Source organism: Branchiostoma lanceolatum, chromosome 2 (assembly GCF_035083965.1).
Source record: "Branchiostoma lanceolatum isolate klBraLanc5 chromosome 2, klBraLanc5.hap2, whole genome shotgun sequence".
NCBI lineage: Eukaryota > Metazoa > Chordata > Leptocardii > Amphioxiformes > Branchiostomatidae > Branchiostoma > Branchiostoma lanceolatum.
In genome coordinates this window covers 19,907,155-19,931,807 of record NC_089723.1, presented here as the reverse complement: position 1 = coordinate 19,931,807, position 24,653 = coordinate 19,907,155, and the positions used below count along the sequence as shown (strand labels likewise).

At 41.5% G+C, this 24,653-nt stretch overlaps 3 protein-coding genes across 4 annotated transcripts; 2 read left to right on the top strand and 1 right to left on the bottom strand.

Annotated features, from left to right (window-relative positions):
• The first annotated feature begins 2,887 nt into the window (after positions 1–2,887).
• On the top strand, positions 2,888–12,796 carry LOC136427808 (putative transporter SVOPL). The gene is made up of 16 exons (XM_066416981.1): positions 2,888–3,431; positions 5,348–5,438; positions 5,770–5,924; positions 6,345–6,443; positions 6,895–6,966; positions 7,334–7,458; positions 7,774–7,837; positions 8,054–8,179; positions 8,796–8,924; positions 9,206–9,279; positions 9,636–9,712; positions 10,456–10,560; positions 10,879–11,072; positions 11,487–11,576; positions 11,913–12,026; positions 12,257–12,796. The coding sequence occupies exons 2-16, from the start codon at positions 5,363–5,365 to the stop codon at positions 12,311–12,313; spliced, it is 1,557 nt and encodes a 518-aa protein (XP_066273078.1). The 5' UTR covers positions 2,888–3,431; positions 5,348–5,362; the 3' UTR covers positions 12,314–12,796.
• On the bottom strand, positions 12,520–17,607 carry LOC136427809 (serine/threonine-protein phosphatase 2A regulatory subunit B'' subunit gamma-like). 2 transcript variants are annotated; one of them, XM_066416982.1, is made up of 8 exons: positions 17,489–17,607; positions 16,646–16,804; positions 15,974–16,066; positions 15,572–15,706; positions 15,230–15,355; positions 14,170–14,391; positions 13,739–13,876; positions 12,520–13,478 (listed from the first exon to the last, which is right to left on the bottom strand). In XM_066416982.1, exons 2-8 carry the CDS (start codon positions 16,802–16,804, stop codon positions 12,966–12,968), a joined length of 1,386 nt encoding a protein of 461 aa, XP_066273079.1. In that variant the 5' UTR covers positions 17,489–17,607; the 3' UTR covers positions 12,520–12,965. The 2 variants fall into 2 exon arrangements, with proteins under 2 accessions (XP_066273079.1, XP_066273080.1); XM_066416983.1 differs by having other exon boundaries at positions 16,670–16,804.
• A 196-nt stretch (positions 17,608–17,803) lies between these two features.
• On the top strand, positions 17,804–24,645 carry LOC136427805 (F-box/LRR-repeat protein 18-like). The gene is made up of 10 exons (XM_066416979.1): positions 17,804–17,990; positions 18,831–19,701; positions 20,108–20,273; positions 20,548–20,651; positions 20,932–21,122; positions 21,538–21,783; positions 22,183–22,281; positions 22,490–22,526; positions 22,640–22,722; positions 23,477–24,645. The coding sequence occupies exons 1-10, from the start codon at positions 17,839–17,841 to the stop codon at positions 23,619–23,621; spliced, it is 2,094 nt and encodes a 697-aa protein (XP_066273076.1). The 5' UTR covers positions 17,804–17,838; the 3' UTR covers positions 23,622–24,645.
• The last annotated feature ends 8 nt before the right edge of the window (positions 24,646–24,653 follow it).

Sequence of the window (24,653 nt, the reverse complement as noted above, 5' to 3'; positions counted from 1 at the left end):
TTACTTTTAGTTGATAGGGCACCTGGTAGGTACTTGAAAACTGAAGACCGCAATATTATCTTGTTCATGGTTACAGAGTTATAGGTGACCAAAGTTGCCCCCCACCCCCATAGTATAAGTATAGGGACATGAAAAAAATCAATGTCTGACCAAGAAGTTTCAAACTTTACTTTTAGTTGATAGGGCACCTGGTAGGTACTTGAAAACTGAAGACCGCAATATTATCTTGTTCATGGTTACAGAGTTATAGGTGACCAAAGTTGCCCCCCACCCCCATAGTATAAGTATAGGGACATGAAAAAAATCAATGTCTGACCAAGAAGTTTCAAACTTTACTTTTAGTTGATAGGGCACCTGGTAGGTACTTGAAAACTGAAGACCGCAATATTATCTTGTTCATGGTTACAGAGTTATAGGTGACCAAAGTTGCCCCCCACCCCCATAGTATAAGTATAGGGACATGAAAAAAATCAATGTCTGACCAAGAAGTTTCAAACTTTACTTTTAGTTGATAGGGCACCTGGTAGGTACTTGAAAACTGAAGACCGGAATATTATCTTGTTCATGGTTACAGAGTTATAGGTGACCAAAGTTGCCCCCCACCCCCATAGTATAAGTATAGGGACATGAAAAAAATCAATGTCTGACCAAGAAGTTTCAAACTTTACTTTTAGTTGATAGGGCACCTGGTAGGTACTTGAAAACTGAAGACCGCAATATTATCTTGTTCATGGTTACAGAGTTATAGGTGACCAAAGTTGCCCCCCACCCCCATAGTATAAGTATAGGGACATGAAAAAAATCAATGTCTGACCAAGAAGTTTCAAACTTTACTTTTAGTTGATAGGGCACCTGGTAGGTACTTGAAAACTGAAGACCGCAATATTATCTTGTTCATGGTTACAGAGTTATAGGTGACCAAAGTTGCCCCCCACCCCCATAGTATAAGTATAGGGACATGAAAAAAATCAATGTCTGACCAAGAAGTTTCAAACTTTACTTTTAGTTGATAGGGCACCTGGTAGGTACTTGAAAACTGAAGACCGCAATATTATCTTGTTCATGGTTACAGAGTTATAGGTGACCAAAGTTGCCCCCCACCCCCATAGTATAAGTATAGGGACATGAAAAAAATCAATGTCTGACCAAGAAGTTTCAAACTTTACTTTTAGTTGATAGGGCACCTGGTAGGTACTTGAAAACTGAAGACCGCAATATTATCTTGTTCATGGTTACAGAGTTATAGGTGACCAAAGTTGCCCCCCACCCCCATAGTATAAGTATAGGGACATGAAAAAAATCAATGTCTGACCAAGAAGTTTCAAACTTTACTTTTAGTTGATAGGGCACCTGGTAGGTACTTGAAAACTGAAGACCGCAATATTATCTTGTTCATGGTTACAGAGTTATAGGTGACCAAAGTTGCCCCCCACCCCCATAGTATAAGTATAGGGACATGAAAAAAATCAATGTCTGACCAAGAAGTTTCAAACTTTACTTTTAGTTGATAGGGCACCTGGTAGGTACTTGAAAACTGAAGACCGCAATATTATCTTGTTCATGGTTACAGAGTTATAGGTGACCAAAGTTGCCCCCCACCCCCATAGTATAAGTATAGGGACATGAAAAAAATCAATGTCTGACCAAGAAGTTTCAAACTTTACTTTTAGTTGATAGGGCACCTGGTAGGTACTTGAAAACTGAAGACCGCAATATTATCTTGTTCATGGTTACAGAGTTATAGGTGACCAAAGTTGCCCCCCACCCCCATAGTATAAGTATAGGGACATGAAAAAAATCAATGTCTGACCAAGAAGTTTCAAACTTTACTTTTAGTTGATAGGGCACACTGAAAAGGGTATGCAAAATGCACGCAGTGCGTCTGCGCAGGTTAGATTTGCTGGCCCCTCCCCTTCCGGTCAAGGTAGCAGCACACATTATCATCGCCATGATCCCCGGAGTCTGTGACGTGTAGCGGTAAAAAAGATAGTGCGCCCTAAACCTTGAACCGTGTTTAAAAACGTTGACGTGAATGCCAGCGAGGCACGAAGTTTACTATATGGTAGTATGATAAGTGGGCTTTCAGATCGTACGAATGAGATTGTAGAATTTTTTCCATTCGGCGTATAATAAATGCGCGTGGCCTTTGCAGCTGCCTGCCTAGCCCTCTGTCAGAAAATCATCGCGCTCACACCTTCATAATCCTTCATGTGGCCGAAAATTTTACCGATTCCATTCATTGACAACACGTTTTAAGTGTTTGTAGTAAAACCATTTCTTATGATACCTAGTCTATCTGGATAAATAACATTCAAATCTAACAACTAAACCATGTAGCGAAAGAACTGGTTCCTGTTGCAGGGCTTCAAAACTCAAGCCCTGTTTGACCCTGTTTCAGGGATTCAAAACTTAAGCCCTGTTTCAGGGATTCAAAACTTAAGCCCTGTTTCAGGGATTCAAAACTTAAGCCCTGTTTCGGTCTTTCAGCGATTCAAAACTGAAGCCGCTTCCTTCGGGCGTTGATCCCGTCTTTGAAACACTATACAGATCTCAACTATCTGCCACATTGATTGCATAAAGCCAGGAGAAATTTATTTCTTGACAATCAGTTTTCAGACATCACAAGAGATCTTTTAAAGCCATGAGTGAAGTATTGTTTATAATATGGTACATAGTTCTGTCTAGTCTGTACAAAAAAAGTTCAGCTTTTAGTCGACTCAAAAACAAACGCAACAGATTGTATCCATATACATTCACACAGCCAATATTATCTTCAACATACTCAATATTCAAGTGCCTCATAACCACCCCTATGATTTATAGTGCACTCTACCATTGACATCCGCGCTCGGATCATATTACATATGACGTCACCTGGACAGTAGTTACACCGGTTTTGCGACTTGTGTAAAAACACGCTGAGGTAGGAGGTCACGAGGTGGAGCCGGTCATTTTGTTATACCGTATGGATACGGATATCGCGTCTTTAAGAATTACGTCTTGAATATATGTGTAGTACTTTGTTTGCAGAACCTGTTGAAGTTGTATTTTACCTCTGGGCTCGATTTTATCAACAGAGATCTACAAAAAGTCTCAGCAAGGAGGCCTCAGTAAATGAGAGTTTGTCTGTCGATGTGTTTTCTATATTATGTACATTTCATAGATACATCTAGCATATGTAACTGAGCGGCTTAAAACGCGGTACTACAGTGTCATTCCGCGATTGACAGACACAACACCATATGCTGACGATAGACGCTACAGACGACGATTCGAACTAAACCCGATCGCAAGTCTTTAGAGCTCGTCATTTCGACGCACGGCAGAACTCTCCCCGTAACAACGTTTTGAAACTCGGCGAGACTACAAGGGCGTTTCCTGAAACAATCATCTGATCCCAGCTTGGAGATGACCCTCCCTTGCTATTAAAGGTACGTAAACAGTTACATACGTCTCACTCTCAGACTAAGCACACTCACAAATGTATAAAATATGGGGGGGGCGACCTAGAGCTGTGATCCTCTACTTCCGGGATGCTAAAAATAGTTTATCTTCAAGCAGATATTGGGAGGTATCCTCATGTGTCTATATTGAAAAACATATGCATTGAGATTACGTTTTGATAATGTTCGATCCTTCTGGTTCAACGGCCACGTCGCGGTAACCCGACACCCGATGTGTAGGTTTCCTTCCTAGGAGGTGTTTGTATATTTGCGTTGTGGTTCGCCAAGGCTGTTGTTACAAGTGCTGATGAATTATTCATGACAATAGACTCCTATCAACAATCGTTGTCCTGACATGAGGTTTGTTCAAGTGGACGCCTCAACATAGAGGCGTTTTGTCGGCCGTTCAATTTTTTTCGTGTATTTTGGTCTATGTATAATATTCCTAACAACAAAAACTTTCAAAATACAAAGGCCGACAAGAACGCCCCAAAAGACGCCCATTACATGCCGGAGCCTGACTTCACTTCTGATATTAAGTACTGTTCTTTTGATGATGTCGGAGAGATTACATGTAGGTCAAAGGTTTTAAACAAATTCAGACGGCATGTTTATGTTAAAAGACGGTCGTAATGATTTAGTAAAGGCAGCAACGAGCATTCCTGGGCACTGAACATCCTACCCAAACAACCCAGCATTGATATGACTGGGGACTAATATCACGATCGTGTATTTCTGCACTTTATGAAGTCCGTCCGGCTGTTGTCTGTAACTGATATCTAACAAGCGCGGAAAGAAAAAAAAGCTTGACATGGAAACCTAATTTGTTGACCTTCCATCCATACTAGTGTATCAGAGGCGTCAACGCCCGACAACGGCCCCACATAGTCTGTTGTCTCTAGGGATGACCCTACCTGTTACATGTCACTATTGAGTAATGTGCATATCACTTTGCTGCGAAATAAACTTTGTTCATTAAATGCTAGTTATGCAATTTAGAATCCAATTTCGGCATGATCAATAAAGAAAGTTTATGAATCCGCCGAGGACCTTATTTGCATACTCAATGGCAAGCGTTTATGATACGTCACTCGAAAATGTTGATATCATTTCGCAAAGGTATGAGGTCGTGAAAATCTACTTGTGCATGTCGCTGTGCTGCTAAAAAAAATCATGTCTCCCCGGGCGACTCGCCTCCCGGCTCCCAAATACACTTTCTCATTGGTCGGTCAAACGCAATATCCAAGCAGTTGTTGGGAGGCAAAATCGTGACACGCTAGCTTCTCGTTTCTGTTTCAAGGACATGCATACCGAGGGAAACAGTTTGTAACAGAAATAGGGAGCTAGAAAAACAACATGATTTTGCCTCCCAACATCTGCTTGAAGATTAGGTCAAACGGTTAAGGTCGTACTCCTCCCGTAGCCAACTGCCGTCACATTTTGTCAGAGTGTTGGTAGGATCTATTTCAATTGTGAAGGTTACGTACGCAATCGCCCCTCCACAATATTCCAAACACCCTAATAAATTTAGCTACTCCCGGCTGACGACGTGACTCGGTTTGCATATCTGTCCTTACTCACACCAAGCGGCAACCAAGTCATCCGTGCACGTCATCCGTTTCAACCAACCGTGATTTAGCAGTATCTGTTTTACAACTGATAGCGGTGACAGTGATCTACACATGGACGTGGTGGTAAGGTGGTAGAAGTTGACCGATATAGCTCTGTTCTGCACTATGGTGACTTCAAGCTTGAGCTCTTTTGACCATCATATAAGACCGACTTGGAAAGCTGATGCCATCGTCTGTTGTCGGCCATAGCTGGAAAAATCCCAATGTTTACCTCAACTGTCACCGTCACAGTTGACTACACTAAAGACTTGCCTTTGATACTTGCCCATCTAGGAGGTGACTGACGGTATGTGGCTGGAAATGGACGTTAAACACAGAACTCCCCGGTCCCGCACCTCCAGCATGGGCAGCGACGAGGACGACGGTAAGGACAGAACTAGTGATGGCGGCCTCTGTGTATTGTCATGTAAATCAGTAACTAAATTGATCAATGACGAGGTTGGGGATTTAATTATCACTTGGGAGGATTGAATTTTAGGCAGTGATACTTTTCATTTGTTAAAGAATTAATACATCTGTATAAACGATAAGACAACCATTTAGTGCCTGCCTTGGATGCCTGTCCTTCATTATCTAAAGAAAACTTTCATATTTAACCCATGATCATCAAATTGAAGCTAGATGATTGAAATTTCTCAGTTATGCGTTGTCTATGTACTTTCTTTCGCCAACCCAACGAAACTGTTGTTACAAAGAGTCCCGGCAGCCCCTGTTGGTAAATGATGACACCGAGGACCCGGGCGTGGTGGATGCGGACAGCATGCGGTTCTTCACCGTAGAGGACGCCGTAGAGTGGGTGGGCTTCGGCCGCTTCCAGGTCATGATCATCTTCTTCGAAGGCGCCTTTTCCGTGAGTATAGAGATTTACACGGCTTTTATTTCTACCTTAGGCCATACTGATTTGATTATATGGATGACACCCCAAAACTGATGCGAGCATGCGAAGAAAAGAAAAGAGTTGGAAAAGAAAGTCGGCTTCTTTATTATTAGTGATTAGGAAGGTTGAACAAATGACTGAACACCCAGGCCATGGCATATTAAACAATGATTTTAGAAAGTTTTGTAAAATTGTATGAATTCATCTTAAGGCTACGGTTATCACCCGAGCTAATGCATCATACCTATATAGCTAGTGTATTCATTTATCAAAGCTTTACCGAAAGATAGTAACAGGAAAGTACGACTTTCCTCTACTCGACCGACACCTAGTGTAGAGTGCAAGTATTTATAGAATTTGCAGATAACATCATAATTGTGTTGTTGTTTCCAGATATCGAACGCCATGGCGGTGATGATGATTGCCGTCCTGGCTCCCGTCCTGCGATGTGAATGGTGGCTGGAGAACTGGCAGGTGGCGCTTTTCACAACGGTAGGTTTGCGGTTATAGATATACTTCTAAGTATTTAACCCTTACACACAACAAAAAAGTTTTCTATTTTTTGGAGCTTTTGAGACGCATTCTGTCTCTTCTTCAACCCGGTGCATGAGTCAGATCTCGTCTTGTTGGAGTCTCTCGTTACAATTACTTGAGTAATGATGTTGACTATCACGCGACAATTGACAACTACATACAGTCTTGAGAAAGTGACGTCCCCTGTCCATGCTTAAAGTGTTATACGTTTACAAACAGCGCGAACGCTTGATAGAAGTCTGATTTTAGTGTAAGCCCCAGTGGTAGGCACAGCTACTCTGCCACATTGCATCGAGACTTAATTCTGGTAAGATCCTTGTCTGACTAGTTTGACTGTCTGCCAGATGCGACAGAATCGCGATCTATACTCCACCTTAATCATGAATTTGTCGATTTTATCCCAATCTAGATGATGTTTGCGGGGATGTTGGTCTTTAGCGTTCCGTTCGGCTCTGTGGCAGACACGTACGGCAGATGGCCGGTATGGACTAGTTCTGTTGTTTATCTGTTTTTTTTTGTGTGTGTTTTTTTTGTAACGTTGAGGATAGCTGAGACAAGTGAAAACTGTGGTAAGCGACTCTAAACCAAGATGTTGTGAGTTCGGATCTGTTGTCACTCACCCGACGTGCACGCTACTGGAGAGGGTCGCAATCAGCCTTAGGATGGGACGCCAGGTGGTCCACTGTTCATTGTGCTGTGTACTTGCGTACGAAAAGAGTTTGGGGAGTTTCCCCGTTGCAATGAAACTATAAATACTGTACACACAGTGTCTGTCTTCTCTGTCATGACCAGTGCAAGAATATTATTCTTCAGTGAGGTAATCGTTTTCACTTTCTGCACTCTCCTAGGCTCTGTGGATGGTGGCTTTTGGGATGCTTTGTTTCAACCTCTTGACGGCGTTCAGTCCCAATTACTACTGGGTGGTCATACTGAGGACCATGTTGGGTGTGACGTTTGCCGGTGCGCCGCAAATGTAAGTACGGCTGCAAAACGTCGTAAAATGGCGTTCATGTTACCTCTAGCTCTGTAATACTAGTATATGATACCGGAAGAGGAATGGAAAACGATGAACGAGTGAGATTTTTCACAATAAAATCCTACTTTTCACGTGTTTGGTGTCTTTTGACCATCTTTACCGTTCTTTGTCATGTGTATATGCAATATAAATTGAATGCGCGATAAAGCTGTGAAGGTAAGGTGTAATGTATACTAGTATCACCAGCAGCACATTCTAGCTTGTAAAGATTTTTTACGTATTTGCAGCATATGCTTGATATTTCCATTTCAGGGATACATTGTTGTTGGAATTCATGCCGTCCAAGTACAGAGCGAAGGCCTACCTGATCTACGCCGTATGTAAACACTTCAAGATTTCTGAGTTTCAATTTCCACATTTCGTCTACAATGAGTGAACAGGAACAATCATGATATGTGACTATGACTATGTGTCATGCATATTTTAACCGTTGGACAATATATTTGTAGTTCTTTGAATGTTTTAAATGTTATCAGATTCTACTCTTTGTCCTGTTCATTGCTGTATGAATTGACACGAATTGTTTTTGCAGGTTTTTTGGTCTTTAGGTGGAACGGGTGCCATTCTGTTAGCGTACGCGGTGGTACCTAGGCTAGGGTGGCGCTATCTCATAGTGTTCTCCTGCATTCCAGCATTTTTCGTCCTCGTATTTTTCAAGGTAAGTTACCCCAGCGTAGACTCTATAGTGGGGAATTGACTATACCGCATTTGTTCTTCGATGACCTCAAAGATCTGGCTTTTAGGATTTCAAGTTCTAAAACAGCAACCTGAAATGTATTGCCTTAAGGTGTCGTGATACGCATGCGTCCATTTAAATCCATTGTCTGTCCATACTGTAGAAAAGCAAGGTTTAGGCCGGTGTGGTTAAACAAACATGTATCAGTAGCGTCCTACATGTGGTGATATGCATAGACATGTCCTTTCGGATGGTGACGTAACTCCGGCGGCCCTGTGTATGAACCCAAACCATTGTACGGAAGAACCCTAGACATTATCGAGAAGAGTAGGGGTGACCGGGTGTGATAAAAACGCGAGCCGCAGCGAAGCCACATTGCAATAGCTACTTGAAAAGGTCATCTTAATTGAGGATGACTGATTTACTTTATTTATTTACTTTTTCTTCCTGGCATTGCCATTTTTTGCTGACCACTGCTCTCTGATTGCTGTCGTTTCGTAATAACTTCCGTTTCCTCACTAGCTATGGCCATGAATTGTACTGGTTATATGCCATATGGTATGGTTTCTTGTAATCGTTTATATTACTTTACTTCCAGGCGCTACCCGAGTCAGTCCGCTACTATATGGCGGCCGGAAAAAGAATCAAAGCCCTCCAGGTACTGGAGAGGATGGCGAGGCTCAACAGGACAACCCTTCCTCCAGGAAAACTTGTAAAGTCATCTGAGGTCAGCATATTTCAAAACTCTTAGACAGTATCTCCAAGTAGGTACGCGAAAGGAGTAGGGGAAACCACACAGCGCCACAAAAACGTGCAATGCGTTACGTCTGCTTGAAGATTGGCTACACCATTTGTTTTAACTTATAATTATAAACTAGCCTGTGATTGTTGATTTTGATACCTTCATGTGCGTCAAATATAGAAGAACTGTCTCGCTATATGCCCGCGGCTAGCAAATCCTGACGTACATGTAATCGACATCATTTTTTGTTTTCCTTTGAATGATAGGCGCCTCGAGGTACGATGAAAGAACTGTTCAAAAGAAAACATCTACGCACCTTGATACAGGACATCATACTATGGTAAAGCTTGAAAATCATTAGATACGCTACATTTTGTATCAGTGATGTCTGATGCAAGCAATAATTCCTCACAGTCAAACGGCCTATAACAGCTATTCCATGTCGTCTTGAACGTAAACTGTCATTCTTGTGGCTCCCGACAGCCTCACCAACACCCGTGTTGTTCTCTCTTCTACAATGTACATCCTTGTTTCACATTTCTCCCTCATCAGAATTACTTTAATCATTTTGAAATTATAAAACTACGATTGCAGTTCTCCATTTAGCGGCTAGGAAGGAATGTTAGATATACATGATATCTTTTGACAGTATTGTAACTGCTTGAATAATTTTTGATATACCTGTCCTATGTCCAGGTGCGGCGCAGGCGCACTGTACTATGGTATCGTTCTTGTCAGCTCGGAGATCATGGAGAGTAAAGCGTCCTGCACAGGTTATTATTGTTATAACATTTCACACACTGGTTATTAATTATCATGATATATCATGGGGAGTAAAGCGTCCTGCACAGGTTATTATTGTTATAACGTTTCACACACTGGTACTTATTTGATAGCTCACGTGATTATGTGAACATCATTATATGAACATCAAGTCTTTGTGCAATTTATATTTTACGATGAATCAGAAATTGGCGGTTTGTTTCCATATGGAAGGGACTTTTCAGTGGTATACACGGTCAGGGCTTAGAGACTTTCCATCACCAGTTACACCCCATCCACTCGGGCGGCAACCTCACTGTGACCCCGCTGCGACCGAGTAATTTGACAGAGGGTTCGCAACGAATTTCCTAGATTAAAAAGAAATTAATATTTTTACGCTTTGTGTGTTTTGTTATCTTTTCGGTCATACTTTTAAATTTCACACAATATTTCATTTCATTTTATTTATACAGGGCAAATACAACTCAGGCTGTGAAGCCTGTTTTTCAGGTATCCTTGATATTACATTTAAAAAAAACACAACTACGACATAGTACACCGTAACAATAATAATCCATCAATAGAAACCATGTCACATACAATACAGATGTCAATTTCCGCCGGGATTGCCATTCTTAAAGTTTAACTCCAATTAGGTCGCAGCGAGCTCGTCGTCTAGTGGAAAGGGGGCCTTAGTCTACAAAGACCTCGCCAAGGTTTTAGACCTAACCAGTGCATGACACATCTCTTGCAGGTTCAGCTGTCCCCGGCTCCTCTGACGCCATCCCCTGCTCCTGTAAACCCCTCACCAGTAAAGACTACATCTCTATGATCGTCTCCACCTACGGGGAATTCATCCGTGAGAAATTATATTATCTTCGTATTTCTTGAAATTCTCGACAAAACCAAATCATCCAAAGAATCATATCTGGTGACTTCTTAATCTTGTATTTCATAAGTTCCTTTATATTGAAGATAAAGCACATAGTATATTTCTTGCTTCCAAATACATGTGGTAGCTTAACGAATGTGCATAGAAACTGGGTAACATGGCCTTTCATTTCCGATGGAGTTCGAGCAATCAATCCTTGAAATGAAGTTTGAAACTAATACTTTTGTCTAAGGTGAATGAAGTTTGATGATGTTCTTCATTGTTAGCTTGATATTTTTACCACAGAAATACCGATCAACCTTTTCCTGGTGGATCTAATTGGCCGGAAGCTGACCATGACGTTGAACCTGGCCCTGGTGTGTGCGTTCTTCTTGCTGCTGAACTTGTGCGTCTCCACCGCCTGGACCACGTTCTTCCTGTTCGGTGTTCGCGCCTTCATCAGCGGAACCTTCGGCATGGTGTACCTCTACACAGCTGAGGTGATACAGCTGCTAACGTTACTAGTTTACCAGTACTGATTCTGATATATGAGGTGGTGGAGAATGCAGATCGTATTTGCATTAGGCATCCTTCGCAGAACGTTAACGAGCGCATGCATATTTGGGGCGGGGGGGAGCGCTGATTCGCGATTTTCAACGATAGGACAGGTCCTCTAATACCAGGGAATATCGTTTACGCACGCCTACAAAATCATTAGCCCACCGCCCGGTGCTACTGGCCAAAGACTGTAGATTCCAATTGTTAATGATATTGGATGACATGTAACTCTATCATTAACTGACGCCTTTTCATTATGTGGTGGACCCTTTTTGCGTATTCCTCAAAGCCGACTGTCCAAACCTGGTGTAGCGAGAGGAATTCGAAGTTGACATTTTAATCTGATGTGTTTTCAGTACTTCCCCACCAATGTACGAGCTCTCGCTATCGGGACATGCAGCACTGTCGCCAGGGTAGGAGCGATGACTACCCCCTTCATCGCGCAGGTCAGATATAAACGACTATAACTGTATCTAACGTTATATCTATATAGATATCAATAGATCCATCTATATACAAACTTTTCCTTTTCCTGTCTATCATCTTGGTTTTTGTAACTTTTAATATCTTGGAACTTTTGCATTACAACAGGTCCTGGAGACATGTGATGCTGAAAGCGTTTTTTTGTCCGTTCCAAGGGCATAATGTTATGATTTAATGCCAAGTTTGCAGAGTCCTTTTTAACAGTACAGCGAGATGCAGTATGGCCGTGGTTTTGATAAGGCACATATATAATGTTCCTGATATCTATTTGCATGTTTTACAATGTTTGATGTCCTCAGGTCTTGCTGAACTACTCCTTGTCTATGGCTCTGTACGTGTACGGAGGACTGGCCGGCTTCTGCTGTCTGGTGGCCTTGTTACTGCCACAGGACACCATGGGCAGGAAACTACAGGTATCTTTGTACTGCATTCATGATCCACTCATCTTCTTGTGACTTTATGGTACCTTAAACCATGGCATGTGGTTCAAGTACACAAACATATGTTTTATTCTAAACCAACCTATCGTCTAACTTATGGCTTGATATCTGTCAGTGTAAGATTACATCCTATCTCTATCTCAAATGCATTTGAATTGTGTTGCATGAAGTGATTCCTTATAATCTGTTCTATGTTATGCCAGGACGATGTACAGGTGGTTTCCACAGACACCCAGCAGCGCAGAGAAGAGGCTGCCTGATGGACCATGTGTTGGTGGCTGTTCAGTTATTGATGGAGGAGAACGATTCTGGCTAATGGTGTTAAAATTCAGTTGTACTGTATATAATAATAATGAAAGCTTTTAAAAGATTCAACCTTATTCCATGTTATATTTCTGTACACATATTGATGCACATTAAAACAGCTATACAGATGACTTTTGCATTATTGTATGTTCTAAAAGTCTCAGGGAAAAGCAGACATATTTTATTTGTAAAAATTGCTGGTAGAAATAAGGTTGGTAAAGATGGCAGCTCAAAGGGAATGAATGCACAGCACAGGAGTGCATAATGTACATATGAAAATATCACATATCATCATAATGGTGGGTACATGATTTCCAAGCAAATGTCATGGAGAATAGCAACAGCTTGCCATGATGTGCCTCTAAGCACAGGAGGACCAAAGTTATGGGGCATCATTTTGACACAACAGGCAAGATTAAATCAAGGTATGAAAACAATTGTCTGACAGTCTGTTCATTTGTTGTGTGTGTTGCTTCTATCAGTTCTATGGTTGTTTTGAGCACATTTCTTGGCATGTTCCCTAGTGATGCCTTACGCCAGTCAAACCAAGTCTTAATATGTACAGAAACTGTTTAACACTTCAAATCATTCATTTGTACATATCATCTAGACCTCCTCCCCCTCCCCAAAGTTCTCCAGATCATCCGCAGGGTTTTCCTGCACCAAGACTTCCCTGTTCTCATACGTCCAGAAACCATTCAGGTCGATCAGAATGTTTGTGACTGTCTCTCCCTGACTGCTGTTGATCAGATCCTGTAGCGTGATCTTCAGCGGATCTGCCGGCTTCACCATGTCAAAAATCTCGTCCTTCACATCCTCAAACGAGACGGGCTCCTGACCGTGGATCTTCATCTGTTCCTGGATGGCTCGGAAGAAAGTGTTCAGGGCAAAAATGTTGAGGTAGTTGCGATTCTGGATATCAAGGAGGCGGAAGATGTACTGCAGAGCTTGAGGTTCCTTCCGATTCTCCATGGCCAGGACAAAGTCCAGATACGTCTTGTAGTCCATTTCACCGTCGTACGTGAGACATTCTTGGAAGACTCGATTGAGGAAGACAGGAGTTAGGGTGCCGGTGCCATAGCGGGAGAGCTCCTCCTTACTCAACATTCCGTTGTGGTCCTTTAAGATGGGACAATTAAACAACTTATGTTGACAGAAATGCATCATAGTGAATACAGCAGTGACATGCATGTATAGATAATGAGATCAAGAAACATCTACAATTACAAGTGCTTATTTTACCTGCTTGTGAGATAGAGCGTAAACGGTATGAAGGCCATCTAAGAAACTGCTGAGCCTGTCTACCAGGTTGAGGTATTGCTCAGACACACTCATAGAGCATACACATTATACATTCATAACATATAATACACCCTCACCTTGTCCAGGTTAAGGTACTGCCCATAGACACGTAGTGCTGAAGGTGCTGAGAACCAGTTGGATTCCTGCATCTCCTTGGACAGGTCCTCATCTCGTAACTCCAGCAGGTCATCCAGGAAACTGCAGGCTAGGATGTCCTAAATAACATCATTCATACATGGTAAATTCTTGTAAATTCATTTGTTTGATGTAGCATACTAACATGTCTTCATACCAGAAGTTTCAAAAACTTGACAGGCAATCTGGCTGTTCTAGAGGACAAATGCTTCTGTTTTCGATTTCAATCCTTTATGAAGCAAATTTGTTTAGTGTAGGGCTGAATTCTAAAAGCGAAAACCAGATTTACAACAGGGAGAAGTGCTGAGTTATACAGAGTTTCCTGTTACTGCTATATATAAAGACTATGGAATCAGGGGGACAGTAAACTGACCTGGATCTTAATACGGCCTGTCCTGAGGGGATCCAGGAAGAAGAAGAACTTCCTGACAGCCGTGCAGACGTAGAAGGAGTAGAAGGATTTCTCCAGCCCATCCAGCTGGGGCAGGGTCGGGATCAGCTCCAGGATGTAGTTCTCCAGGTCTGCTTCCTTCAGATAGCCCTGGCCAGCCACATCGTACAGGCTCAGGCCAATCCTAGTCTGGTGCAGCCACACCTGGGGGTAGAAGCATGGTACATGTATGATGTAGTTTGTACAACAACAGCTGCTCCTGATAGCCTTGTCCAGCCACATCATAATACAGGCTCAGGCCGATCCTACTACTCTCACCTCTCAAATAGAAGTACCCCCTGGAATAGAAGTACCCCCCGGACAAATCTTCAAAATCTAATATAAGTACCCCCTGAAATAAAAGTACCCCCCGGAAAATTTCGAAATTGACAGTCGAGGTAAACTGCGTCCATACAACTGTCCTAGGGAAATAAGATTAAGCAGGTAGGTTGCATCTATTCAATTATGCCTGAGGACCATACATGTACCTATCAAGTATAAGAATATTGAACATAAAAACTGTACATATAGCTGCGAATTGTTCAAATCATGATGATCTCCCTCGCCACTTCGCAAAATATGATAATAATTTTCAAAATTGGGCATAGGTTCCCCGCTATGACCCCTATTAAACCGGGGGCCAACGGTGCTTTCAAATTCAACAAGTGAAAATGTATACATGATACATGTATTTTCTACTTGGAACTTGAAGCAAGTGATCAAGGAAAATTGTTGTACATGGATATCATTATCATTTTAATATTATTTGTGCCCTTGGGAAAAGCACTTAACACATATTCCCCATGTCCTAAGCCCTACAGTAGGGTTTGGGTTGGCGTTAGGAAGTGCATCAAGACGTAAAAACTCTTGATAAAAAAAAAGCCTTGCACTTGATGAGGAGTTCATGTGCATCCATGTGCAAGCACATCCAACCCACATGTGATGGGGAATAAGAGACGTTACATTGGAGAGAGACAGATTCCTTGCCATAATCCTGCCTCACCTTCCTCATCACGTAGTTGAAGAACTGCATAATGGAGATCCTGCCGTATGGATCCTTCTGCAGCAGCTTAGCAAACACTGTGGCCGTGAAGTACGTCTTACACTTGGGCCCTGCCTCCTGGGACACCTGGGACAATAAAGTATGGGGTAAAAACACTCAGTGTCCTCCATTTACAACTAATAGTTTTCCTCTTCTATTGTCCATTCGTACCATCAGTAAGTTACATGTAAGTATTGTTTCAGAAAACAACATTTTCTAAACAGTTAAAGCATAAGACTTTGTGTCACTTAGAAAGTTGAGTAGCTTGCAAAGATTTCAAACATGTTGGTAGTCTGGAAATACCTTGAGGAAGTCCTCATAGTTGATCATCTTCTCATCTCCCATGAGTGGAGGTGTGTGGTGCTTATCCAGGAGGAACCACAGGCTCTGTAGCTCATCATTGTCTAACAGCTGTCTACTCCTTCTCTGGAGGAATACCTAAAGACAGCAACAAACAACAGCGTCATCATCAATATCCTCATCCTCAACCACAATGCAGTAAATTGCTTATTGCTTGTAGTACAGAACAGTTTCTGAAGCTTGCTATCGTCTACCAATAGTCAGCATTTTATCTGGGGTTCCTATATGTCGAACTTAAATACTTTTTCATTATAGACGTTGTTCAATTTAATTTGTAGTCGAACAACAACAATCCATTGCTATATAAGGAGCTGATAACCACGTTGTAGACTATAGATAACTTACTGCTCTAGATTCTTCCCTCAGCTTCTGCTGCAGAACTTCATCTTCTGCTGGCAACTTGAAGTAGAACTTGGGGATAGACTTAAAACTCTCATGCTGAAAAATAGAATGGCACAATTGGTTAAAAAAACATAGCTTTGCAATTCATTTTCATACAAACTTTTTCTAGACAACCTTCTAGTAAATGAATTGACAGGAATTACTACTGATTTCAAAAGACAGCAAGTATACTAGTAGAATATTCTAGATCTAGATGGTAATTGACAAATATCGTGAAACTAAAGGCTAGGTTCAGTCTTGAGGACACTGTCAACATAATTCAAGTTGAAGAAAGAAAAAAAGGTGCACTTCAGATCACAGAAAATTAGCACCTACTTGTTAGAAGAAGTAAGACCTCATAGTTCATTCACATGCCCGGCCCCTTTACTGTCAGTATGGGTTTACTTCAAGAAAAGCAAACAACCCAAAACAAAACACTCACTCAAACCAAGGAGGTTTAAATTCTATACCTCCTTGCTCAAACCAACACCAACATCCACCTACTGGGAGGAGTTCTTCTGCACCTGTCATCTGGATCAACACCCTTCTTGCTGCAACTTATTAAATAATAGATAAAACCAAAACAAACAAACAAGCAAACAAACCACACACTTCCAAACGTCCACAAACACCCACCTGTTGTGAGGAGTTAGCCCCTACCTGACGGTTGGGTTGGACACCCTTCCACTGACAGTACAACTCTGTAAACAGCTGCGTCTCCTCTGCATGCTTCTCCTCTTCTGATCTCGTTGGCTTCCCAGCAACATGGGCCTTCAGAGCTTTCTTCCAGTCCATCTTCAACAAACCAAAGAAGTTATATTTTGAGTGAAAATGATGCCTGTGGTAAACTTCTGTTCACAGATTCAAGTATAATATGCAAGTGCCTTCCAGATCTGTTTGAATTTATCAATAATGGGCTGCAGCAAGTAAGCAGGAGGGGGCAACTGGTTACCGATGCTACTTGAAACGTCTGACCGTTTCCAAAATCATATCCAGTTACATGAGTAACTACTATAATTTTGGCGTAACACTATTACCTGGATGTCTAACTTTCATCAACATACTCTAATACCTCTAATTCCACTCTATTTTCAATAGCCACTGACGTCTACTAAACTAAAGATAGCTCAATTCTAAATATAATGCAACATTATAATGTCCTTGGTTGAATAATTTCTTTTTCACTCAACTATCAAGTACTAGTATACCAATTATGATATAGGTCATAATGATCTCACAAGTCAGAGAGTACTCAATTGGTACGGTGTAGAAAAAACACTGTGCGGATCTCTTTGTCGCAAGTTTTGCGTTATTTCATTTTTCACCATTCTACTTTTTTTTCTAGCATGCAAAACTCAGCGATGCCCCCCCCCCCCCCCCCGTCACTAAAAGTCCAAAAGTATGTCAAAGATTGGTTTTGCTGTACAAATGTACCAATACCTGGTGCGATACTAATAAGAACTAAGCTCTTGCACGTACCTTAGAGCTACTACCTTTTCGATAGAGTCCTCAAACAACACACAGAGCAAGAAAATTCAGATAAAATTCGGGAATTTCGTTGAATCAGCCGCCATTTTGATTCCGTTGACAAAACACCGTGGAATAGTCCATTTGGCTAAAGGTACGTTCAAGACCATTATAAATGTTTCTGATGTAGATAATTTTGAGTTCAGATATCATTTAGAAGGTATTGCATAACAGCAGAGTATCGTATACTCTTTATTAAAGTACTTTTTTTATCAATCTTGAAAGATATAGGTTATGGACTATATATTTATACGCTATTGTCTCACCCCTACAGTTCAGTAGAATAGACTCCTCTGGCCAAAATGGCCGCAGCGGTCGAGCAAAATGGAATGGAGAAAATTTCGGACGAAATTGTGCTGCATATCCTGCAATTTCTTCCTTTAGATGATATATTAAATGTCCAGCGAGTGAGCAGGAGGTTTAGCAGAATATGCCAGGACAAAACTCTCTGGAGGTGAGGCTCTATCTCCCACAGACACACGCCTTTCATTTGTTGACTCCTGCTGTTTACATTTGTGAAGTAAAGCAGACGACGTTCCTTGCACGTTTTGGGTGGGGAGGGTACACCACAGACTCCCAAAGTCAAATTAGACCTGTTGTTTTCGATACCATTATAAATTTCGCAAAGAGGACAGATGAGAAACATTTTCCTAGCACATGATCCTCTATACAATGTAGCAATCTACTAATAGGTTCTTAAAGGGACGTATTGTAACATGAACATAAAGCAAAATTCACTGTTTTTAAAAATCTTTCTACATCATTAGTAGAATTCACCTTATTACAGTACACTTCCTCACGTATTGGTGTGACTTTGTAATGTCGTATGAACGTCTTGAAAAAATTTATATACGCTATATACACCGCCGCTTGGCCTGTCCGCCATTTTGTCCAACATTCCGACGAACCACCGAAAACACGATCGAACGCGCGACGTTCTGAAGTTTGTTCACATGCTGTGATTTTCCCATGACGCTCGAACTCTGAACGCAGCGGTCGATTCAGATTTTTCTTAGCGTTCTACGCTGGCTTATTTGCATATTAACTTGTGGGGCTGCAAGTTGATATGTAAATTAACCAGATTTTGCGCGTTTTACGTTTTTCGTCGTTTAGTAATGATGGAACTGTGATAAAATTACGGCAATATGTTGGAAATAAGTAACAAATAAGTTACAAATGTGAATCTGAATGTAGATTTTTCAAATTTTGAATATTTGTAGTTTTTGCCCACCAGATTCTACAATGCATTCTTACTGTATGTATTAAATGATTTCTTGTCTTTCAATACCCATAGGTACACAGAGTTGAGGTCTTGCTACGGGTTGTCAGACGACCTCCTCAAGGACATCATCAGTCACCAAGCAGTGAATATACAACATCTCAGTCTCCACGGTTGCTATTGGTTACACTCAACAGCCATTGAGGTGGTGTCACGGTGCGTGAACCTCCGGACACTGAACCTCTCGCACTGTCGTGTCACCACAAAATGTCTCTCCAAAATCTTATCAGCTACAAAAGAACTTCGACACCTCGCCTGGGACGTCGAGGGGGGCTTCCGGCCATCGTTTCTCAGCCAGGAATGTAAGGAGACTCTGAAGAAGTTGAAAGTTTTAAAGCAGGTCTACCCGTTCGAAGTCCACCAGGACCTGTTTGGAGTCCTGACGTTCTGTCCAGCCCTGGAAAGGATCTACTTGCTAGGCAACGTACAGCTCTCCAATGTGGCCTGCTGGACATACAATCCTCTTGAAGAAGATCAAGCTGCAGTTTCAGTACGCAATCTGAAGGAGCTTGTCTGTTACGGGTTTGAGAACTCTGAAGTGGCATCGTCTGTGTTTAACCTACTGACAGGCTCCATAAAACAGGGCGACCCCCATCCTACCCTCCGCTCCTACTGTATCAGCGGGGGTCCGTTTGTAACGTATGAGAAGGCAGTGGGAAGCTACGCACAGGCGTTTGAGCCATTCAAGATGGACTTGTTGCAGCTTGATTTGTCCTCCGGGCGCGAGGGAATATGCTCGATCTCGGACCTAGAGAAAACTAAGAACTTGCAGTTCTTGAGACTGTCGTATAACTACTGTCTCCATAGTTACGACTTGATGACAGTTTCCACAGTGTGTCAGAACCTGAGGGTGTTGAACCTGATGGGGTGCAGGTACTGCTTCAGTGTAAGTCTGTTGTGTATCATCTTTCTCTGAACAGATATTGTTAGTCAGAAAACCTGCTTTTGATAGAGCTGTCATCATTACCGGTACTTCACTTCCAAGTGTCCACTGTAGCCAAATGTACAAACCTGCAGTGTGAGTCTACTTCCAAGCACACTTCCCAGTATCTGCTTCAGCTAATGTAATCAAGTACAGAATGTTACTAGTAGCAGGAAAGTTCATCTGAGAGGTAAAATGAATTTATGAAGAATTTAACTGCTCTCCATGCAAGTAATGAAAGACTGAAGAAGACTGTCAGCAAACCAGTCAAAAATTCCAGTCACTACTTTTTGTTTGTTGGAAAGCAGTTCAATTCCTCATTAAAAAAAAACTACACAATGTATGACCACTTTGACTTCTATATCCCCAGTGTTCAGAGAGGTTTGACTGGGACCTGAGTGGTTTGGAAGCTGTAGCTGAGAACTGCCCACATCTCCACAGTCTGAACCTCAGCGGCGCTCACCACTGTAACTCATTTGGCTGCCCCAATGTCTTTCCCTCGGATGGCCTGGCAGACACCATTGCAAAGATGAAAGGTAAGATTACTGCTGTAATTTCTTTAAGTATATCTTACCTACTTTTACTTTTATGGATGATCTTGTTCCACAATGTTTCAGATACTGAGTACAGGTTTGGAGTAATCATAGTTAAACTAGCAAACATCTATGTACAACTGTATACGCAATGCAAGTGGGTCAATGGTCCTAATACTAGTACTAGTAATATACTAGTATTTTGTTAGTGCCCAAGCATTAAACATGGCAAACTTGTATTACAGACATTTATACTGCCAATCATGTTAATTCCCAGGTCTGGTGAGCCTATCCCTCCCTGCCTGTTCAGTGGGAACTTCCAAGAAGTCGAAGAAGTCAAGAATTGATCCCATGTTTCAAGGAAATGGACCCAGGCCTCAGGTACAGGATGCCTGTTTAAGGCTGTTGCACATGTTATGTGGCACTTAACTACATTTGTACAATGACATCTATTCAATCAACCATCTATTCAGTCTTCCTCAATCTTTACAACGTCATGTATATTCTTGTTATGTGGGAGTAAAACACATGACAAAATGCAACATTGCAGTGCATTTATGCATTTAGGTAAAAACATGCATATACATGCCAATCATATTTGAATTTGCATATGTCACCCTCCATCTATTAACATGCTTGTTTTTATGTCTATATACTACAGACATCATCCAGAACATCCCATCACAGCAAAGCTGACCCGCAGATCCTAAACCTGTGGAAGATAGTGCAGGGCTGCCCCCTTGTGGAGGAGTTTGAACTGCTGGGGGTGGGGTTTCACTCCCAGCTGGTCCACAAGGCTTTACACCTCAAGGCAGAGAGGGACAAAGGAGGCTTCTTTGTTTACAGACCATGGTAAGACATTTGTACGAAAATCCTAATAAAATATAATCTAAATATGTATCTACAAACCCTGATTAACTATTATTTGTCAGCTACATGTAACTCTGGTAAAATGAATGTATGTAAAAAAAACAGCCTTCTAAGCTTCGTATGAAGGTTCATCTGTGAGATAATTGACATACATGTAGTAATAGATTTACACGCTATTTCTGTATGCGCTTATCTACTTGAGAAGGACCAGAGGACTTCTCACAAGCTTGTTGGTGAGTGCTTTTCTTTGTGTACGGAAATAACATGTGAATTTATTTCTAGGCTTCTAGGATGTTTTTCCATCCTAACCATTGAAACAAATATAGCTGATGTTTTATTACTCTGGACAGCCTTTAGTCTAGGTCTGTGTTTTGATGATGAATAATGCCTATTCCAGTGACGACGTGAAGTCACGGATAAAGGATGCGGACCTGTCCTGCATCTGTGAGTGGCAGAAGCTCCGTAAGCTTACCCTGGGGGCATTGCCAGGTGTGGTCACAGGTGAATTCCTACAGGCCCTCCCAGAGAGGTGTCCTGCCCTGCGATACCTGTCCCTGGCAAACCTGGGCCCCACAGGACAGTGTATTTACTCCAAGAACCTCCAAGCTGCACTCAGGAGGATGCCACACTTACAGGACTTCAGGTAAGATTTGACTTTTAACTGTAGATTATAAACAATGTGTATAGAGGGGCCATAGATAGTCACAGTTTCACAGGACTACACTCATACTGTTGGATTTGTCTGAAAAATGCATTACAGGATTTTAGTATGGTGTCCACCAGTTCCTAAATTTAACTAAGTTACTAATTAAGACCTGACACATCTATGCACTCCTGACTGTGACAGTTGTTGTCCATTTTCAAGATTTGTAGTATCCCAGAAGTTGTAAGTGTAGGATAGAGTAGCCCTGTAGTATTGTTGTTTAGTCGTTTTTGCCATACATTGTATCATGTACGATTGTTCATTATCAATAAAGTTCATTATTTCAAGTTGGATATGCAACACTAGGTCAAAATTGAATGCCTTTTGTTATTTCTCCAGGTTTGAGCAGCCAAACTTTAACGTAGCCTGGAGTTTCCTGGAGGCCCTGTACAACTGTGTGGATCTACAGAGACTGTGTGTGGTGGCCAGGAATGGGGAGTAAGTGGTGAACAGCTTTAGGGAGCAGATGTGCACTGTAAAATGTATCCTGGGTTGCCCTGGATGTCTGTATCAAGTACTGTAGTTGATGTACTATCAGGTTAATGTATACTGTAGTAATTCTACAAATCCTGAATACCTGTGTTGTCACTTCAGGATGTATTGTCTTAAGTTCCCACTAACAACATGTCTTTCCCCTGGATTCCAGGATCGACCCTCATCTGACATTGAAGCTATTTGAAAAGGTAAGGAATCATGTAATTGATTATAGCACCTTTGAATGTCCCAGACTGACTGATTTATGCAGTGTAGAAACAATAAAGATATTAGTGTTAAAACTTGAGTTTTATTTTTACAGTGCAAACATCTTGTTGTGTGCCAGTTGTTCACCATGGGGCAGGTCTTGGCCAGTCACAGATTGCAGCAGCTTATCAGACAAAGGTTGGTTCCAATCATCATCTGTATTGTTAGCAATACAATAGCAACAGTTTGAAAACTTTGCATGCAACTGTGTATTGTGTACGACTGCAGGGGTAATTGGCAAAATATGTGTTGAAGAGACCATTGTATATTTACTTCTGGTTGCTTTTTTCCTTTTAGTCCTTTCTTCCTCTTTCATTTGAGTAAATGACCAAGATATGAAATATGGCAAATAAATGGTCTTATTCTATCAGGGGTTTTTCTACAAAAATTAAATGAGAGGGAGCACACACAGGCAAAGGAGCGAATTCTATGTATTTATGGAAGAATCAATTGCTGAGGGAAGGCTGTATGCTGGATATTAAGCTAAAATCTGAATTCAACAAGGGGTGCTGGGCTGAAACAAGAGGGCGCAGCGCCCCTCTTTCCTGATTTACATGAACCCCTGTTCTATAATGTATATGAAGAAAAAGCATTTAGTATTTAAGCCCCTCTCACACAGTCCCAGGCTCAGGCCATTAAAAACAAAATTTGTTAGTTGCTCGCTATTTTTAAAATCAACAGAGGATTGCACATATTTTTTGCATGAAAATCTAACCTATCATATTTAAGAACTGACTCGAAGAAGAGAATATTGGCCAATCCCTAAAAAATACATGATGATGGAGAGAAAACAGGGCATAGTACTGCCAAAAAATGTCATTTCGAGCTTGCAGACTTGTCAGCTGATGGATCTTCATGCTGTGACCGGGGCTTTACAATGGTATTTCTCCAGGTACCAGAGTGAGCGCCCGGCGCTGCATGTGGCGATTCTGCACCTGCTGATGGAGGACAGCCGCAGTCTGAGTCAGCTCATTCCCATGGTGCACCTGGAGGAGTTCACCATGTACAAGTCACGGGTGGGGGAGCAGCCTTTGTAGCTTGACAAACATGTGGAATTATAGAGTCTAAAATTCAGTAAGGTCATGTTCATTCCATTATGTGGATGACATCAACTCTTCTGTTCTCACACGCATCAGTTTTAGGGTTCTCAGAGGATGTCATCTAATACAATGTTATCAAATCATTATGGTCTAATGTAAGGGTGTCCTAATGCCCAATTTGCCATTGAAATTTGGAGTGCTGATTGACAAGGTGGCAATTTGTCTCTTTCAATTCTTTGAACTTTTCAGTGAGGCAGCTGAGGGCAATTTGTCTCTTTCAATTCTTTGAACTTTTCAGTGAGGCAGGGGTTACCATGATTGCTACTTAACTGCCTCTATTGGTGCCATGTTTGAACATTATTTATCTTTGACCAAGGGAACTGATACGTGAACATGTAGGCAAAGTTGACAAACTGTTTCACATGATTATTTATTATGCATTGTGACTAGAATAGACTTAAATGGTTTGTAACTAAATGGTGTCAATTAGATGAAAAGATTTGTGTACCTCTTTTTTAATTCATTTCCAATGCATTCTTGAATGTCATGTGCTGTCAAAGACAATTGTTTATTTGATACATGTGTTGCTCAAAATGTGGGTAAGTTTCACTGTGCAATTGTAAGCATTCTTCTCACATCAATGTCTGCGTAGCTGTCTGCCAGCTGCATATCATCATCTTTAGAATGTTGTGGTCGGAAAGAATATTTTACTCAAATAATGGGAAGTGCATTGTTTGTAAGATAACCATTATACTGCAATAATGTTGATAATCAAGTTTATAACTCATAGATTGAGAAGGAGCTGAATTAGGAAGTTATGATGGAAACTTTTGTTCAGATGTAGAGTCCCTCAGTCAGATTTTTTTCTGAGAGGCTGCAGATTCTGGAGGAAATAGAGGGCTGAAAGCCACATGACACGGGGAGTCATAAATGATAGAGCTGCCGTGTCATTTGAGGTCATGACTAAGCCAGGCAACTTTGAAAGAAATTGAATTGGAAAATTAATAAATGATGGACAGTAGTGGACTG

Coding starts and splice junctions, on each gene's coding strand:
- LOC136427808 (XM_066416981.1), top strand. CDS start 5,363: ATGTGGCTGGAAATGGACGTTAAACACAGAACTCCCCGGTCCCGCACC. Junction 9,280..9,635: donor ATACAGGACATCATACTATG/GTAAAGCTTGAA, acceptor TCCTATGTCCAG/GTGCGGCGCAGGCGCACTGT. Junction 11,577..11,912: donor CTACCCCCTTCATCGCGCAG/GTCAGATATAAA, acceptor TGATGTCCTCAG/GTCTTGCTGAACTACTCCTT.
- LOC136427809 (XM_066416982.1), bottom strand. CDS start 16,804: ATGGACTGGAAGAAAGCTCTGAAGGCCCATGTTGCTGGGAAGCCAACG. Junction 13,877..14,169: donor CAGGCCGTATTAAGATCCAG/GTCAGTTTACTG, acceptor GATGTTATTTAG/GACATCCTAGCCTGCAGTTT. Junction 13,479..13,738: donor AGTACCTTAACCTGGACAAG/GTGAGGGTGTAT, acceptor CCCATCTTAAAG/GACCACAACGGAATGTTGAG.
- LOC136427805 (XM_066416979.1), top strand. CDS start 17,839: ATGGCCGCAGCGGTCGAGCAAAATGGAATGGAGAAAATTTCGGACGAA. Junction 17,991..18,830: donor CAGGACAAAACTCTCTGGAG/GTGAGGCTCTAT, acceptor CAATACCCATAG/GTACACAGAGTTGAGGTCTT. Junction 22,723..23,476: donor CAGCAGCTTATCAGACAAAG/GTTGGTTCCAAT, acceptor GTATTTCTCCAG/GTACCAGAGTGAGCGCCCGG.